This window comes from Hyperoodon ampullatus, assembly GCF_949752795.1.
Source record: "Hyperoodon ampullatus genome assembly, chromosome: 16".
Taxonomy (NCBI): Eukaryota; Metazoa; Chordata; class Mammalia; order Artiodactyla; family Ziphiidae; genus Hyperoodon; species Hyperoodon ampullatus.
This window is the reverse complement of record NC_136929.1, coordinates 72,709,354-72,729,515: the sequence shown is the minus strand read 5'-3', so window position 1 is coordinate 72,729,515 and position 20,162 is coordinate 72,709,354. Positions and strand designations below refer to the sequence as shown.

Genomic DNA, 20,162 nt, shown 5'->3' with positions numbered 1-20,162 from the left:
TGAAGATTCTGTCACTTCTGGTCCCATCTTAATTTCTTTGCAGTAAATCACCATAGTCAGAAGGCCTGTCCAAAGATGCAAGCATACTTCCTGGGAGGACATGAACCCAACAGCATGGATCGTTTTGTCAGATTGTCAGCGTTCACAGGATACCTGTGTGTATCTGATGCTACTTCAGAGGGAAGTAGCTTTGCAGTGGGCGGCCCCAGAGCAACCAAAAATATTGGAAAACTTTTAGCAAACAGACTTGGGCTAAGTACCACTGGGCTAAGTACTTCATATATATAATCACATTTAATTCCCCTAAACAACCTTAGGATGTCAGTGCTGTTACCTCGATTGTACCGATCAGGAAACTCGGACCCAGAGAGGTGGTTTACTTTGCCCAGAATCACCCAGCTGGTAGGTGGCAGTAGGTGGCAGAGTCGGGATTCAGGCTCCAGAGCCCATGTCCTTAAACTCTAGACTATACGGCCTTTCTGCATCCTCATGCCTTTTAAAAGTGGCTCTTGATGTCATCACACAGGCTTCTTCTCAAAGCATATTTGCTTTCTGGATCATGAGCTTTTGACCAAAAATCATCCAACTTAATGTCTACATAGTTGCTACAACACCAAGCCTCACAGTGACAGATGAAGTGCTGGGTGGTGACATGCTTGGAGAGTCACTGGCTGGCTCGCTGGGATGAGGGAGAATCAAAACCAAATCTGGAAAGGGCGGCTCGGACCTGACGTGGACTTCCTTGAGTGGGGGCTAAATAATATGCCAGCCAGTCCTTCTGCTTGAGCTCGCCTTCCCTGGCCAGTGCCCCGGTACCCTGCTCTCTGGTTACCAGGGTCCCATCCCCGGCCACCCACTGCGCTTACAGCGTGACGGACTTGTTCCTAACAAGGTCTTTGGAACTCTCCGTGCCTCATCTAGGAAATGGTAGTACCATAGTCCCCTGCGTCGTAGAAGTTCTGTTAGAATTAAATGAGATGATACATCTAAAGCACAGATTAAGCACTTATCCTAGAGACAGGTGCTTAATAAGTTTCAGCTCTAAGGAAAATAAAAATAGAAACCCTAGGCCCTGCAGTCTTCTAAATTGGCCATAACCTTCTGTTTGGTGCTAAGTAGCTTCTAAACACCCATTTTCGTTTTCCTCGCCTTACTTATCCAAAGACTTTGTCACACTCACCAAAGAGGATTTCTCAATAAGGTAGCAATCCATGATCATCTCACGTGGTTTTCAGTGCTGAGGACAAGGCGTATGGAACATGAAAGGCCTAAGAAAAATGGGATAATAAGCAGCTGTACAACTTTTTAAAAGGCCTGAGTGAAAACCCGAGCCTTTGACCTTCTGACCTAGAAGGCGAGCTTCAGAGCTGCAGTGCACATAACACGGGCCGAGGACAGGAGAAAGAGCCCCACCCCCGAGTCTGTACAAGTCCATCACGCTGTAAGCACAATGGCGGCGGGGGGCGGGGAACCCTGCTAACCAGAGAGCAGGGTACTGGGGCACTGGCCAGGGAAGGCGAGCTCAAGCAGAAGGACTGGCTGGCAAATTATTTAGCCCCCACTCAAGAAAGTCTACGTCAGGTCCGAAGCACCCTTTCCAGATTTGGTTTTGATTCTCGCTCATCCCAGTGAGCCAGCCAGTGACCCTCCAAGCAACTCCTCCACCATCCTCTCCCCGTGTCCCTCTATCACATCTGTCCCTCCCCCTTTCCATCTGACCTCCCAGCACCTTCCCATCACCTTTAGGACCCAGATCTCCCCTCTCCACAATGCTCCCCCTTAACCGCAGTGCTCACCATCTGCCATCCACTGAAACCATGTTGGTTCGCTTTTTCAACCAGATTATAAGCACTTCCCATGGGGACTCTATACAATGTCGTGGGGGAAATAAGAATAAACAGGAATAATAGACAGAACTCCAAGACTTGGGTCTAGTCCTGGGCTTGCCATTATCTAGCTGTGAGGTGAGGGATAATTATCTTTGAGCCTCAGTTTCTCATCTCTAAAACAAGCTTTTTTTTAATCTCTAAAATGTCTTAAACTCTTTTTTCTTAATTTTTAAAAATTTTTCTTGGAGTATAGTTGATTTACAGTGTTGTGTTCCTTTCTGCTGTACAGCAAAGTGAATCGGTTATACATATACATACGTTCACTCTTTTATAGATTCTTTTCCCACACAGGTCATCACAGAGTACTGAGTAGGGTTCCCTGTGCTACACGGTAGGTTCTTACTAGTTATCTATTTTATACATACTAGTGTGTATATGTCAGTCCCAGTCTCCCAAGTTATCCCTCCCCGCTTCCCCATTGGTAACCATACGTTTGTTGTCTACATCTGTGACTCTATTTCTGTTTTGTAAACAAGTTCATTTGTATGATTGGTTTTTTAGATTCCGTGATATCATACGATATTTAAAATGTCTTAAATTCTTTTTTTTTTTTTTTTTTTTTTAAAGAAAATGTTGGGGGTAGGAGTTTATTTTTGCTGTGTTGCGTCTTCGTTTCTGTGCGAGGGCTTTCTCTAGTTGTGGCAAGCGGGGGCCACTCTTCATCGTGGTACGCGGGCCTCTTACTATGGCGGCCTCTCTTGTTGTGGAGCACAGGCTCCAGATGCGCAGGCTCAGTAGTTGTGGCTCACAGGCCCAGTTTCTCCGCGGCATGTGGGATCCTCCCAGACCAGGGCTCGAACCCGTGTCCCCTGCATTAGCAGGCAGATTCTCAATCACTGTGCCACCAAGGAAGCCCCCAAAATGTCTTAAATTCTAAGCGAATGAATCGTTCAGAGTGCCTAGATCCAGCCACGCTGAGGCTGAGGTTTGCAGCCTCCGTGTGCCCGTTTCACGCACTCATCAGCTGTAAGCTCTCCCTCTTTCTCCTTCATCTCCTTTCATCAGTCTTCCATGAGCTCTGTGAGGCCCCCGGAGGGCTGAGTGCTTGCTGAATCCTGACCCAGAAAATTAATCCTGAACAATGAATGAGAGGGAATGGGACTTCCCTGCAAGAGATCAAAAACGCCTGCGTGGTGGGAAAGTCACAGAGAGGAAAGTGGCCATAGGAAAAGTGCCAAATTAACTGTTTGACTTGCTGTCCTCCTGAGGTTGGTCCTCTTTAGGCTTGCTCATCCCCTTGGGCTTTCTAGCCCCTCAGAGGGTCTCCTCCCACCTGCAGCTCATCATTCCTGGTTCCTGAAGAGACGGTCCTATGGGAGTCAAATTCCCCCAACTGCCGCTAACCTCCTTCTCCAGCCCCAGTTCAACTCTAACTCAGCCAGTGGACTCTGTGATCACTGGGGACAAGAGTAAACCCAAGAAGTGAGGCCAGTGCTCTCCTAACCCTGTCCCCTCGGGGATTTCGGTTCCTTTCTCGGGGAGCCCACGGTGATCCACTTGAGGAGTCCCATGGGTCACCAATGAATAGTAACCTGCTGAAATGCCAACCTACTTAGCCTCTCTTACTCCACGATCTGTAAACACCTGAGAAATAACTTTCTGAGCTTCTTTCCTTATGGGGAAATTATGGCCATGATGTAGAATTGCTGCCCAGATTAGGGATAATGTGGAAAGGGATGCGCGCAACGTTGGCACTAGAAAGGGCTGGTTGATGAAGTCTCTTACAGCTATTATCATGAAGTAGTCAACTGCATTCAAGGTGACCAAACATCCCATAAGGCTTCTAGAGAAGGTATGAAGAAGCAAGTATTGAAGCTCATTATGAAGCACTACCTGGGCCAGAGTCTAAATCCATCACACCTTTCCTTCTACTCCAATCCACCAGGTTCTGCTTTTTCACCTACAAAGGCAGTGAAGTTACATGATAAACCACAGACTAAGGTCCATATTTCAAGAAACAGTCTCCCAAGCCAATAGAGATGTAACTAAAATGCAGCTTTCCAAGGATAGGTGCATGTTTTACAAGTGGTTTCTCCTATTTATGTATGACTAAGGATCTTGTGTCAGGACAGGAGTTTCTAGATTCAGTCATGAAAATGCCCCTTCAATTTTTAAAATCTGTGAATATGGGCCAAAGACAGTAGGAGAGGTTCTGCCAATCTTCCCAAATTGTGTGTCACTTCCTTCTGGTCCTCCTAATCCTGGGAAACTACACTGAACTTTGCTCAAAAGATCCCTCTAAAAACCATCCAGCATGGACTTCCTATGATTCAGCCTTTTGGTTTAATTTAAGCACATAATGATACGTTTGATAGGAATTACAGGAGACAGTTAATTAGGAACAACTATTCATCAGACTCCCTGAATTCCTACGAAGAGTGGGAAAAGAGGAAGAAATCTCGCAAAGTGTAGAAAAGTGGCAAAGAGGCATCTGGCAAATGAGCTCGCTCTCTGTTCTCAGGTCTTTGCATGAAGTCTTAATAAGGGCTGTTGTCAGAGTACTCACATGGGGTGGCAAGCACTTCCTCATCTCGTAATTATATAACAGAACGCAAGACGTTTCCCATTAGCAAGTGAGCAGTCACTTTTGGCTTGTGATGAAAGCTTCCCGGAGATGGCCAGATTTGCTCCGTTGTTTGTTTAAGCTCAAAGTCCTGCTCAAGTGGGCTTGGGGGGAAGTGGTCATCTTCAAAGTCCCCGTTTTGATTCAGGGTTTTGCATGTGGCAAGTTAAAATTCTCTGGAGCCTGCCTGGTTTGAGTCTGCATACCCATACACACACGAGACGTGGATACAAATTGTATGTATGCTTAAAAGGAGCGTGCTAAATATTAAAACGTATAGACTGTAGTCATATTTCCAAAAGAAAAGGTCTGCTTAAATTACAGCTTCCCTCAGACATTGACCTACATCTAGCCCCCAGGAGATGTTGACTTTTTCAATGCTAAAATTGGTAAAACTTTCATTTTGTAGACAGAAAATCCAATACAAAACTGTTTCAGCATAGAAAGAATAGACGTTCACGCTGGTAGTCAATTAAATTTGGGTCCTTGAATACATTTCTCATTAACTACTACCATTAGCAATTGTTTTGTTTTTGCCCTGTTAATTTTACAAACCCCACTGATGCACAAAACTGTGTCTCCCTCAAATGATCTAGACCTAACACATCCCTAATGATTCAGGCCTTCCTTTCTTTGCCAATTTGGTGACGTAAACAATAGAGAAATGCAATTAGGCAACTTCTGGGAGTTCCTAGATGCCCCTGTCCTCCCTTATTTTGTAGGCCACCCCTCCCCCACAGAAACTCCTAGCACACTTAGTCCTGGAGTGGTCTCCTCACACTCATGCTGAGCAAAGGAAGAGTGTTCCAGAAATGGGGAATCAAAGTGTGAGGCAGGGAATGTTATTTTCTCTCTCTCTCTCTCCTTTCTTTTTCTTTTTTGATTGAAGTATAGTTGATTTACAGTGTCGTTACAGGGAATATTATTTTCTATCAAACGTCTAAACACATAATTATTTGAGACTCCAAAATCTGATTTACTTTATAGAGTTTTGGAAGCAGGTCCTTGAGATTCCATGGATGTCTATTAGGCTTTTCTTAGCAAACCCACAATTTTAGCTAAGAAAGTAATAAAGAATACGCTAGCCCCTCCACCTTCCCTGAGTTGAGAATCTAGCTACAGTTTCTTTGCATTCTGAAGGGGTTCACTGGCAAAACACCAAGTGAGTCAAGCAAAGTTTTAGGGCTAACTGGGCAAAGAATGATAATGCCTTGGTCTGTATGGGCTGGACCAAAACTGACAGAGGTCGTCCAGGTTGACACTGAGGAAAATAGGGGTTGACACCAGTGGTGGAAGAGCTGCTGCATTTTTTTTCTTAAGGGGTGATTATTGACATTACTGAGTCAGTTCTGTACCACGGAATACATAATCACAAGTAAGACTTTTCTTATGACCATTCTATTTTCATAAGTTGTTTTGTTTCTGTTAATTTGGCCCTGAGCTTCCGAGTTAATCCTCAGGTCCAATGGCTTTATAATTTGTAAGAAGCAGAAGGAAAATAGTGTGCAACAACTAGGAAATCACTTCAAGCTTTTTTGAAAGAAGACGTAATTTTAAGTGAATTTCTCACTTCACTCGTTACTCGGTGGGTATTACAGGAAAGGGGAAGCACGGCAGTTACCATTCACAGAAGGGGAAATTGAAGCCCAGATTAAATAACTGGCCAAGGTCACACAGAAGTCAGGGACTGGGCCAAGAATAGAACCCATTTCCTTGATTCCCGGGTCTCTATCCCTGAGGCTGTGGAAGAGAGATCCTGCAGGTCCGTATATAGAGAGGATAAGTAATCACCAAATAGATCTGACTTTACATAATTAAACAAATTCTAAACACAAATGTTACGTATCTTTGTTTGGCACATGGTTGGTGCCCAATCAATATCTGTGTGATAATAGACGGTTGACTGTATATTTAGACTGAATACTGACCATGTGCAAAATGCATCGTAAGATATGGGCAATGTCAACACGGTAGAAGTAGCAGATTTCTCTCTACCTATTTTTATTGGTCATCACAGATAGTGGATGAAGGAAATGAGACTTACACAAAGAATCTAATATACCTAACATTTTTTCCATTAAAGAACGATGATATAGGGACTTCCCTGGTGGCACAGTGGTTAAGAATCTACCTGCCAATGCAGGGGACACAGGTTCAAGCCCTGGTCTGGGAAGATCCCACATGCTGCGGAGCAACTAAGCCCGTGCGCCACAACTACTGAGCCTGCGCAATAGAACCCGCGAGCCACAACTACTGACCCTGCGAGCCACAATTACTGAAGCCCACGCGCCTAGAGCCTGTGCTCCACAACAAGAGAAGCCACTGCAATGAGAAGCCTGCACGCCGCAACTAGAGAAAAGCCCGCACGCAGCAACGCAGCCAAAAAGAAATAAATTTATATATATAAAAAATAATATATGCAACTCTATCAGTGTAATTTATTTATGACCTGGAAGTGATAATTTGTGATGGTTAGATGGGGAGAGGGAATTAAAATAGCCCGTGATCTAAAGAATGTCTGTTCTAAAACCCAAACTGCCATCATTAAAGGCTGCCGGCCTTAAACCTCCTTATAGAAAAGAACCAGACTGCCCTTTCCCCATTCCTCCTGGGTTCCTCAAATCCATCCCTCTTCCATTCCCTAAAGAGGGGCCCCTCCCAAAGACTCTAATACTGTTCCTTGTTCCTTTACAGGCCATCCTCCGTTGAGTGGGCAACCTTATCCGAATAATGTTTCCTGTGAGACTGGACCAGCACTGTGGCAAAGCTTATCACGGACCATGAGATCAAGACCAGCTCACTGCGTGGGCGGTTAGTAGTCCTACTTAGTTCTTCAAAATGCAGGGGGAGGTGAATTTCTCGAAGGCTAGCGTGGGCTCCCCGAGCAGGGGTCAGCTCTCTCACGTCCTGCTCTGCCCTATCCCAGCCTCGGCCAACCCACAGGTCAGAACCACTTCCTCCTATGGCGGGAAACAAATGAATGGGGCGGGCCACCCAGCTGCGGAGTCACTTTATTCCCCCTTGATACACTTGAGCTTCTTCTCACTTTTGCCTAGCTCATCTACATGGCCGTTTCCTTTTTTCTTCTTCTGAAAAATCATAAATTCCGTTTTCCTCAATTCTATAACCCAGACCTACTAGAGATTTCTATTTCTAAGACACGGCAAAATTACATTTTACTTTCCACAGTTTGTGTTCACTTCTCAGAAATATTAGGTAAACATTTCTCACTGTTGTGAAACTAGGTCTACAGTAGGCAGAAAATTCTTTTCAAGTTCCTTAAAAGTTTCAGAGCCTTATTGAGAGACATTTACCCTAATGCTAGCAATAATTACAACCTTGCATTATGTCCATGGCACTCTGTACCTTTCCCAAATACACTGCCTCATTGGATGCTCATATCCTCTCTATGAAGTATATGGAATTACCTCTATTTCATATGAACAGAAGCTGTAAACTACACACATGTGAAAGGTACTGTAAGTTCACCATCCTTCTGTGTGCTCCCTGGGTTTATGCTCAGGCTGACGTGGGGCAAGTTTAGGACAATCTATTTAAGGAGTCACTGCCAGCTGCTAAGCATGAGAAAATTAGTAACTTATTTTCGTGTTTTTAAAAATTCAAAAGAAATAGTCTACTTCTACTACTTTACCACCCATATCTGCAGAAAAGTAAAAGGAGGGAAAGATTCTGCTGTATTTCCCCTCAGCTCATTACATACATGAGTTTAAAAGTAACCACCCCTCCCCCACCCTTAATGTTTTATGAGAACAAATTCTAGGTAAATCAGAAACCACAGTTTAAAAATGTGGTAAGCTGCTGAGTTATGTTCTTTTTAAAAAAGGAGGAAGTTTCTGTTACATTTATTTATGGCTCTTAATACCCACAAAGATGAACTAGTTGAGCAGTTGTTCTGATCGTTTTAAAAAAATATATTTATTGGATTCCAGAAAACTATACAATTTAAGTCTGAACTTCTTTACTTTAGACCCATTAACCAGTGGGCCATATTAAACCAATTAATAATTTTGAGCTACTGAAAACATATACCTTCTAACCTCAAAACTAATGCTTTGGTTGTGGTCCTTATATAGATAGATCCCTTAACTAGAGCCTCAAATTTAAATACCAAGAACTATTCTACATATTCAAGAGTGATGTGTATATATTAATCACCTAATCTCTTTTGACAATGATGCGCAGATACCACTCTGCAAATATGTACTATGTAACCCAGAATAAGTAAGGTTTTTAAAATTCATGGAATTGAACATCCCTTATTCACATGTCACTAAAATTCCTGTCTGCAACTGAAATTAAGTATGTAAAATAGATTTATATAAAGACATATTTGAAAAATTTTAGTAGTAAAAGAGGGCTTCATTTACCTGTCAGTTTGAGCTTTTATCTCTCTGCAGGGTAAAATCAAATTCTCCTATTTGCTTTCTAGTGCACAAAGGTCCCATATATCTTTCTGAAAATATTTCTGCGTTAAATGTACTGATTTAACCACCAAGCATCAAATCTGGACCTGACACAGGCAAGCTACTCAGTCTACTGACTTTAAAAATGAGAGTTTCTTAGGGATATGCACATTTCCTGAAGATAATTTCAAGCAACAATTTGAATCATCACTGAAGGAGTTAAAGCTTTCATTTCTGATCTGTCTTGTGATAGGTTAAAAAAGAAAGAAAAAGAAAGAATGCCTTTAACAGTAAGAGAATAAGTCAAATGGCCAACAAACATTTACTGAAGATGTAAGGTACTGCTCTGAATTTTGAGAGAATTCCAAGAGGAATACGCTATCTTTCCATGCCTCGGAAAGCTTACTCTGTAACATGGGAGAAGGATCCCATACACCACAAAGAAACCAGAAGGAGAGATGTAACGTTTACAAAGTTTCGCTCCAGCTGACCTCATTCCCCAAACCGTATTTTATTAGCATTATTCAAATCTAACTTTATAATATTATGTTCTATCATTCGTAATTGTTATTTTCTCAGAGTTACTAGCTCTAATCCTAAACAGAACTCAAATTTTAGATTTGCTATTGTCAAAACAAAACTTAGGAATATCTTAAAAAGGCTGTTATTCCATAAAAATTCAACTCTATACCTTTATCCAAACCTAACAGCTTAAGTTAGTTATTTTAAATTTATTTGCAAGTTACGTTAGCACAAATACTTACAGGGACAAGTCCATAAATATGGATGTCCATCTCCAAATCAGCAAAATAAATAATATAAAATCTCAGTAGATCTCACTTTCTTTGGGGTTGAACGATCACAGTGGTAAAGAAGGTATTCAAGATATGCATATTCTTAGCAAATTCAAGATATTTCTGTTCTTAGCAAATGATTCACTCAGATGAGAAATCAGATGTGTGGAAATAGCTACTACTCAGGAATTCCACAACTTACCAGTAACTTTCACGATCAGAATGATATGCCTTAAAATACTAAAACACAAGATGAAGACAAGTTGAAACTGCAAGAAGAATCTAGAAAACCAAATAGCCTCTTCTGTTTATGCCAGAATTACGTCACATTTCTTTTTTATCAAGCTAATTAAAACAAAAAAAAAACTGCAATTCTCCCAACCACTCTGCTAGTGGAATTAAAAGCAATAAAGAAAATATTTGGCCTAATGATAATTCTTGAGCAGTCTCAATACTATCTTACTTGATAGTAAGATAGACTGATAGTTGCACCTACCAATTCTATTCCTGTCCTTCAAATTTGCTCCTGTGAACTATCATTAGTATCAATCCTCTAGACTAAACAGTAATGGAAAACAACAAACAGGGCTCGGTCATCAACAGGAAACACTGCACAGTTGACCAAGGGCAGGGCTGAATTCATTCAGCAGATACACCCTGAGCTTCTGTGTGTGCCAGACACGGTGCCAGCCCCTAAAGACAGAGAGGTGCTGAATCAGCTCCTAGCTTAGAGAAAAGACAAGTGTATGCACACCCTGTGACGTGACAGTGGTGTCAGCAAAGTGCTGTTCACGCTGAGGAGGGAGAAGGGGGTCTGAATGAGAAGTCTGGAGGGTGGGGAAGGTGACGGCATTGTTGAGCCCGGAAAGATAGAGGAGGACCTCTTAGGAAGCAGAAAATGCATGGAAGCTCATTTCCGACAGAGGAAGGAGCACGCTCAGAGCCTAGGAAAGGTAATGATCTTCAGCAGTGGGAAGATCTGATGCCAAACTCGGTGCTTACAGAGTGGGAAACGGGGAGACCAGTGTAACTGATGCAGTGGTGGGGCCAAAGTCTGGGTGTTCTCGGTTGGAAAGCAAGAGAGGCGAGTTCCAACCTGAGTTCCAAAGAGTGGCTCACAGGGTGACCTCCATTCTGTCCCTGTGCTCCTAGCCTTAAACTGTAAGCTGGAGAGAAAAACTATGAAACGGTTAGACATGGGTAAGGAAGAAGAGTAGATATATTGCCTACCTCTTCCCAAGGCAGGAAAGCCTCTGCCCCCAGTGGACCGCACGTGCCATCTGCCAGCTCCCATAAGACCCTTGAGTCCAGGTGTCAGAAAGTATTCGAAAGTTACTCAAGAAACGAACTGTCCCTACCTTGCTTTGGAATGATTATGGTTACAGGGATGCCAGAACCACGTGATGGTAGGTTGAGGGATACCGTAAATGGTGCAAGTCAGGATTTGTCGGCTGCCCAGTGGGTAGAGAGTCGGGTATGGAAACGATGATACAGCCTTTTCATAAATCTGGGGTTTCACTGAAAGGAGAAAATAGGACAGAGGTCAAGAGCCGTTCTCATGACTCCCTCCTGGACCACAGCGAAGGACCACATTCTCGCTGGGGTTGCTGTCAGGGAAACACACATGGACAGAACCCTCGGATCTGTCATTCTAATGCCAACTGAAAAGAGTATGTACATTCCGGCCACCATGATAAAAAGAAAATCATATTGCTTATGGAAGAAAACAAGCAACCGTGAAATAGTTGGGATGGAGAATAAGTGGTTTTTAAAACAATTTTTAAAAAATGTTGCTTTCTTCGTTATCCTGACTTTTGACACAAATTTCACCCCCACCAGAACCAAAAGAAAGTCTGAACAGTGAACTTACCATTGACAATTAGAGTGGCAGTGAGGTTTTTGAACACATTTGACTGCTTTAGGCCCAGCAAGATTGTATAATCCCCTGCATCTTCGGCAGTCACATCTTTGATGATTAACGAATAGCCACGAACCAAATAGCGGGCAGATTTCTCAGTGGCTGGTAACCCATCTTTTAACCTGTGGTGAAGGGCACGATCAGTCAGTCATTTCACATTGCCTCTCCAGTATCACCTTAACGTTGCCATTTAAGGATGTGAGATCCAGTTTAGACATCTTGAGCCTTGGATCCTCAATATTCATTTAAAACATTTAGACACTGACTTTTTAGTAGAGCCCGGTGGGATTTTTAGACTGGGAAACACTTCATGCTGATTGGCAAAGAAGTAAGCCAAAAGAAAGACAAGTGACGGTTTAATGTACCCCCACGGACACTGGTCACCACTGTGACATAAGTATAACCCAGAAGCACAGGCTGATTCCATCTGAGATGTTTTTCAGAGTTCTCCACGAGGCTCCATCAGCAATACAAGGGTCATTAGCAATACAAGGGTCATTGTGAGTCAGATCAACTAGATCACGTCTCCAGATAAAAATAAAAATAGATTTTCCTATTGTGGCCTCATGTGGAGTTCTTATTAGTTATATAAATGGTCACACCAGTTGCCCTTTCATAAGCTAGAGTGAAACCAAGATTATCAAGGTTCTTTCCCCTGGGGAAGAAAAGTGAAGGCAAAGAACTCAAACAAAAGGTATGAACTTAAAAAGAATTTTTTTAAACTGCAGCGACAGACTTAATGCCTAGATACCATGCAGCTGCATACAGAACGGAGAGTCGGGCTTGGAAGGTTGCCCTGGCTCTCCCACTGTGTGCCTTGAACTTATCCATTTGAGCCTCAGTTTCCCCGAGTTTCTCAAAGATCTCTTTTACTGTAAAATTCTATGATTTCATTAAATGACAGTCCTTTCAATGGGCATTTTTCATCTGTTAGTAGGAATTTACTGTGTTCTGCATAAAGCTGTAATATTAGGAACGGCACTGGTTCGTAGTCATGCATGTATTACATAGTCATGCAAACAAATTCCCATTACTAGTGGGTCTCAGTTCCAAAGCAGCTAAAATGCCTATGCTCTATTTTGTGATTACAAATCCCATTTTAGTATCCTTGAAATTATTTCCTCTAAACAAGTCAGTATTTTCCAAAATGGGTTGATATTTTTGGTTTGTTTTAGGTCCTTGCTACTTAGCTACTGAAGAAATGAGCAGTGTTGAACAGTTGGGGATACTCTCAGATACTGAAAAAGGGAATGTACTTCCCAGAGCAATTCAATTCCTATTCAGGAATAATGTACATTCATAATATCTAAAAAGTTTAATAGTAAATTTCCTATGAAACAAACAAAAACATCTCCTTTCTACTGCGACAGCATGAAGGGGTATAGCACAAAGTCTCATTTTCTCTTTAATTCCCTATTAACGATCTGAGGAAACTGAAAACAAATGCTACAGCCATATGATACTGAAAGCAAAACAAGCTATGGTTGAGATTCTATATCGTATGGGTTGTTTTCCTAATCAGTTTTGTACCCTTTGTTTAGAATGTGGTGGCTTGAGCCAAAGATCCTGGCGTTTCAAAATGATTTAACAAAATGATTGCAGATTATCAACAGATTACATTGTTTTACAGCAGGTATTGGGCTCGCATTAAAAAAGACCGCTTAAAGAGTTTCTGAATTTGCAAACTTTGAGCCAAAAAACCCTTAATTAGTTCAAGTAGGGCCATGAGTGCATCCCTGCCAATGAATAAGTCTTGTCTCTATTTTTGTTTAATTTTAAAACAAGACTGGAACTTTCAGCCCAGCTGTATCTCAAAGAATTATTTTTCGATAAGAAGAGAATTATTATCCTCATCACAAGGGCCCACTTCTTCAGGGTTAATAGAGCATGTTACACACTAGAGATGCTTCCTAATCGTTGCTCAACATAATCCATTCAGAGGACGCTGACATCACAGGAAGGTTTAGAGAGGCACAAATTTAGTCTCAGGGAGTGAAGACTACACTGAAATGAGCGCTCAGAAAACGAATCCCTTGCTCCAGCCTGTTATTTACATTATCTTCCTTCCCACCCACTCCCCTCCCAGCCCAGAAACCAGCCCAAGTTCTTAGTTCTTCACTGCTGTCTGGGAAGCTTATCTTGTTTTGTTTCTTTTCAGGAATTCAAGTCACTGGGCTCCTGCATCTTCCTACTGACAAAGCGTATCTTAAGCTGCTAGGAACAGAACTGTGATCCTACCATACAACTTCTGGCGAGGGAAACGCCTTCACTTTCACAGAGAGCCGATAAGACCGTGTGCCAGCTACAGTCTCAAACACCTGCTGCTGTCGAGGTTTCACTGTGATGAACGCTTTATCTTCGAAAAGAGAAGTGATAAATCCATTAGAAAAGACTACATTTATGTAAACAAAAGAAAACCGAAAAACGCCAACGCGCTGCCTCATTCAAGGAGGGTGCAACCAATGAATAAATAGAGCTGAATTATGATCAAGGCCATCGGTGAGCCCAAATGCTGATCAGTGAATAAAATCACTTAGAAGTACTCTGACTGGTTTAATACTTGCAAAATCAAATGGTCCCAGGGATATAAAAACCCAGGGGCAGGGCAACAGAAGTAAAACACCTTAAACACCTATATTGAAACAAGAAAAAAAAGTATAAAGATACTTCTAAAAATCTACCCGGCCAATGTGAATACCATGGGAGAAGGTTGTTCCACGCCCTTCTAAAATAACTAATTTGATATAAGACATCAACTGGAGAAAGTCAAAAGAATATCAAAGGCTGTTGATAGAACGGTCCCCTAGCTTCTGTTCCTTACAAGTTTTTCTTTTCAGTGGTAGAAATAAATAAGGTTTATTAAAGATTCTAAAGAGGTTGAAGTATTTTCTTTACAGAATTTGCCTACTGGAACTAAGCAAAACTATTAGGATTTCATGAGCATAAAACCAGAGATAAAAGAGCATCAATTCTAAATAATTTATCACAGCCTCTTTTTCTCTAAATCAGTAGTGCCTGAGAAATTTCTCCCAGAAAATGAAGGTAAAACGGACTGTATTTTTCTGTTTTGTTTATACGCAACACTAAATAAAGAATTTCATATAGATTCTAATACCTGACTTATTAGCCACAATAAATTTGTAAGGAAAAGATTCTCTAGCCAGTGCAAAAGTATTACATTTAAAGAACAATTAATGTGATTTGCTCTTTGGCAGGGGGACGGAGGGGGACAAAGTTGTATTTGTTCATGACAGTGTACCTCTTGGCCAAAAGAAAATTTACTTTTTTTTTTTTTTTTTTAATAGAACCCTCCAATCCTGCAATGATTAGAAAGCAGAGCATGGGTTGCTTACCATATATATGCACTGAGGTGTTAACAGATTTCAATGACGGGCCGCTTTTCACATGACAAATGTACAGTCCTTTGTCTTTGTTCTGCACTTTGTTGATAACAAGAATGCTGTAGAATACATTGTTACGGGAATTGCGTCGGTCAATTCGTTGCCTTATAGAGGCTCTCTTATTTATCTAGAAAGAAAACGTGTAACAAATGTAGAAGGAGTCATTGTTCGCGCTCAGAGTTACAGCATTTCTCAGATGATTCCTCAGACTAATATTTTACACTAAGAGGCAAACCCACCCAGAGCGAGATGCTCAGAACTGACATCTCTGTCTCGATGTGTTTCCAACATGTGCCGTGGCACCACTGACTTAGCACTTCATTTTCCTCAAATGGGCTTTCACACACAATATCTCAACAGTTTCTCACAAGCCAGGGAGATTGGCAGGGTTATTGCCCTTATTGTAGATGAAGAAATTGAAGCATCAGAAACACTGGCCAATGTAGCCTGGGAACTTGGGTCTTCTGAGTACAAATCTAACTCTGCCCTCTAGCACCTACCTCTCTAACCAGTAACCTGTTCTCTAGGCAGTGGTATCACACACAGACTCGGGCCATGATTAGTATCTGGATTAATCACAGGGTTTCTCTTAATAAATCACCACGTGAGTTTTCTTTTGCTTCCTTTTAGAAATGAAGGGAAAAGATTATGACTCCTGGCTACACCTATTAAGGCGTAATGATCCTAGTTTCATTATTTCCCTATTTGAGCAAGGCTTGCCAATATCTGCTAAATACCGCTAAATGGGTCTGGGGGCCTGCAAAGCCATCAACAAGTTTAGCCAGCGATCTGGGGGGTGGGGTGGGGTGCTGTCCCATGTTTGCAGGCCTCAGGCTCAGCGGTATTAAACTGGCCACAATGACCCACTCCTGGCTTTGCGAAGATGAGGTCACTGTGCCTTTTCCTTTCATTGTTCCTTCCTTTCTTTTCTTTCTTTTTTTTTTTTTTAAGCATTGCATTTTATAACACATAATATGTTATTTCCTCCTCTCAGTTCGTCCCCGTGAGGAGGCATGGAAAAAGACTCTGGAAGCTGGCCAAACTAATCTCTGGGTCTTGAACTTAGCTCTCCTGTATGCCAGGCTGGATAAATTCTACCCACCTGTCCTTTTACTGCCCTGTTGGAACAGACACATGTTACGCCATTTTCTCCATTCTCAGCAGCGACCACAGAGAAGACATCGATCATTGCCATCAAAAATCAGAGACTCCGTGCCCTACACGAAAGACTGAGGGACCTTCGGCAACTCTGTTCACGTCGGTATTACTTCTCCCTTCTCCCTTTGAGAAGGCTTTCCTTTCTCGAGTTCGAGTAACATTGCTATTGTTTCTGCCTTGGTACCCTACAACTCCCCCTGGGTTTCAGAACAGGGCCATCAGCACCATCCAGCAGCCACATGTGGCTATTTAAATTAAAATGAAACAAAATTTAAAATTCGGTTCCTTAGTCCTGCAAGCCACATTCCACGTGCTATTAGGCATAGGTGGCTAGTGGTTAGCGTTTTGGACCACTTCCATCACAGCAAGTTCCACACAGCACCATTTTCGAAGGTTATGGGCATTCAGCAGATGTATTACCACACTCTCACTTAGAGCAGCAGCACTGACAGGGTACAAGTTTCTTCCCTCTTTCCATGTATTAAGAGTATATGACTTATATGACTTCCATCAAAACCCAGAATATATTACTACAAGTAGTAGCATTTTTATTTCAATGAAACAATACCATTTTCTAGAAAACACCTTATGACTGATGAGTCAATGTGTCCCTACAGGGCACTTGTGGTACCGTTTTGTTGCTAAGTTGTTGTTTTCATAGCAAGAAATGTATATATTGTACAGCACAGGGAATATAGCCCAATATTTTCTAATACCTGTAAATAGTGTATAATCTGTAAAAATTTTGAATCACTATGTTGTACACCTGAAACTAGGATAACACTGTAAATCAACTATACCTCAATTAAAAAAAAAAAAGCTCGGGACTGATGCATTAATCTTAATTATACATACATAATTTAATCATAAGCTAACTTCATGATTGGGCCATCTGAATGACGTAACAAGTGATTTACCTGGGATATGCCACATGAATCATACAGACATACAAGAAATGGGGCTGGAACCACTGTCAGATGTTTCTTAACAGTTTATCCGAGATTCCCCGCCTATACGTTTTTAAAACAATGATTGTTTGCAAGGATGTTTAATCTGAAAGGGAACCTAACTCAGCCTTCATCCTTCTCATTTTTCTGAAGGACAGAATTGCTCCTTTGTCACTTAACAAGTGGAATATTGGATGGCTGGGTTGTATTATCTTTTCCAAACATGCTCCAATCAGGTGCCTGCCTGTCTGCCAGTCTCTTAAATTAATGCGCTGACGACAACTTTTTGTTGTTGTTTTTACAAAAGATAGTCCCTGCCTGGCATGTAGTGATAAATTTCTCTCTCATCTCTAAATCCCAGAGAATCATTTCCAAGGATGAAACAATCCCCTTTTCCACCCAGAATCATGCAATAGAAATACCAGCCTATACACTTCAAAACAAAACCTCCAGACATCAAAAGACCGTATCTCTGCCTATCACACTCATGAAATGTCAGGCAAGGGAAGCACCCAAACCAAACCCAAAGCTTCTTTATTGACTTGAACTGCCAGAGGAGTCAGAATATTCTGCTTTTTCCCACTTCAAAAACTCAGTTTAGCATTTCACTTGCTAAAACTAAACACTGTCCTATAGAAGAAATAGAAAAGTAGGTCACTCACTTCCCCAGGGTAACTCCAGGTCATCTGAACTCTTGTGTTCAAGGGAGTGGTGGCCGTGCAGTTGAGGGTGAGAGCATGACCTCTAAGTAATCTGACTGGGCTTGGCGTGCTTATTTGGACGTCTGTGATTGTGTTGGCTGCAAGTATAAGAAATCACATTTAAAAAAAAAAATCAACGTTTCATTAAGCAGATAAACCCTTGAGTATTCTGGCTTATGCTCATGCTTTCGGAACATCACTTACTTTGTCGAAGCGTGAGATAGTTTGTCTTGTACTCGTGTCCGTTGACTGTTGTTTCACAGGTCAGAAGCCCTATTTCTTTGTATGTTGCATTTGATATTATAAAGCCCTTCCTACTGTCCCACGTTATTCTTTTTCCATCAGGGATCAGAGTATCAAATGGAAACTGGAAAAAAGAAGAAACATGCTTTCATAAAATCGTATTAGCGCTGTGATAAGAGATTCCCTCATAGTTTGTGAAAATGTAATTTTTACCGCAACTAAGAATAGTGCAGGCAAAAACTCCAGGTTGTCATAATTGGTTTAGTTTTCTTTGCATGCAGGAAGCGATACATTAACTATGACAAATTATAGTAAGCAGGATAGTTATTAGTCTTAGCAACAAGCTGCACCCACCTAGGGTAGACCTAGTGGTCATGTCAGAATTCTAGCGGGAGCGCCCGTATCCCTTTGGCCTCTGGGAATCTCTGTAATAAACTGGCCTGATACTCAATAGAAAAATTAATTAGGATTTTTTCCATTAGGGCTGCCAGGTTATCCTCTTGGTCTCATCATCGGGAGCTTTTAACAAGCCATACCTTTGTCCTCTCATTTTGCATGATTTGTTAGAGGTGGCTGTCTTAAAAGGACTGTACAGGGCTTCCCTGGTGGCGCAGTGGTTGAGAGTCCGCCTGCCGATGCAGGGGACACGGGTTCATGCCCTGGTCCGGGAAGATCCCACATGCCGTGGAGCGGCTGGGCCTGCGCGTCCAGAGCCTTTGCTCCGCAACAGGAGAGACCACAACAGTGAGGGGCCCGTGTACCGCAAAAAAAAAAAAAAAAAAAAAAAAAAAAGGACTGTACATAATTCCTGGTCCCCCAAGATTCATAGCATTAACTTGGCACTCACTGGGGTTATCCCTCTGGGGAAGACTGAGGGTACTGACTCTGCACCTGGAAGGGAGGCGCCCAGAAGCAGAGGCTCCTGACTGTGAAGAGAGCCGAAAACGGATGTGAGGCCAGAGAGTTATGAGGCCAGAGAGTTATGAATGAAGTGCTCGCAAATCCCTAGAAGTATTCCCAAACACAGTGAGGCCGGGCAGAAGTAAAGAGCCCACGATCTGATTCTCTGCTTATGCCTTCTCCTATGTATCAAGGACTTAATTTACACCTTCCACCTTGGGATTAGACTTTGTAAAGGGCCACTGTCTCATAGAGCAGCCCAGCCAAATTCCCCTGATGCCAGATTGGCAGCCAACTCCAGAGGCAGTGGTCTGACAACTGCTTTCATCCCCAGCTGGAAAAGGGGGGAAAAAAATCAGATCACCTCCTCACAACAGATTATAAAGATTCATAGCATTAACTGCCATAAAGAAGTTTCAAATCTTTTCTCTCTTCTTTAAAAAGAGCACACACCTTACATCACTCTATCCACAATATCCTTTATATATATTGCTTGTGGAAGGAGTGAATCTGACTGGGATTTGTGATCTGATGGCAGAGATTTCTATTCCAAAAGCACTAGTTGCCTCTCCCAGTGAATATGTCTGCATTGGTGTATGTTAACAGAGCGTTACGTGGGTTTGACATGAATTGCATCCTGTTTATGAAGAACTGAAAGCAATTAAAGGATGCATTTCATGTTTTAGTAAATTAGGATGCTACCTGTAAACTTAGGAATGCCCTGCATTCCGTGGTGGTGGTGGGGGAAAGAACCTTCTAACCTGGTGCAAACTATTAAAGGAAAAACTCAGAAAAATATAAGTCAGGGATTGAAATCTGGGATGCTTTAAAAACATGTGAAAACAAGCACGTACTGAACCTACAAGAAAGGTTGGCTGACGGACTTGGTCTGCACAACTTAAAAATACATTAAATTTTCCTCTGAAGTGTTTCTCTTACTCTATCCATTACTGCCACTAGTTGTAGTTCATTGACAAAGTCACTTTATTTCTAGCTGACAAGAGCTAAAATAGCAAAAGACTACAAAGCTCATCAGCTGTGGCGGTGTGTGTGTCATAAAGAGGCAGACGGATGGGCAGTCTGGAGACACTGCTGAACAGGGAGGCTTGTCTCCAGCTGACCGGGGCTCTGCTGAAGCAGGCATGGGAGAAGGCGGGAGCGGCAAGTTAGAAGAGAAAGGACAGTGAGAGAAAACGATCTTCTGTTAATTTCATGTCAGCATAT

At 42.1% G+C, this 20,162-nt stretch overlaps 1 protein-coding gene across 1 annotated transcript in view; it reads right to left on the bottom strand.

Annotated features, from left to right (window-relative positions):
- FLT1 (fms related receptor tyrosine kinase 1) overlaps positions 1-20,162 on the bottom strand; it is a gene marked incomplete at its 5' end in the record, with an annotated part of 171,621 nt that overhangs the window by 98,583 nt on the left and 52,876 nt on the right. Inside the window, 6 exon segments of the mRNA XM_079721561.1 lie at positions 11,029-11,188; positions 11,541-11,710; positions 13,827-13,944; positions 14,942-15,116; positions 17,757-17,893; positions 18,000-18,162. Of these exon segments, the coding sequence (XP_079577687.1) occupies positions 11,029-11,188; positions 11,541-11,710; positions 13,827-13,944; positions 14,942-15,116; positions 17,757-17,893; positions 18,000-18,162 (923 nt within the window).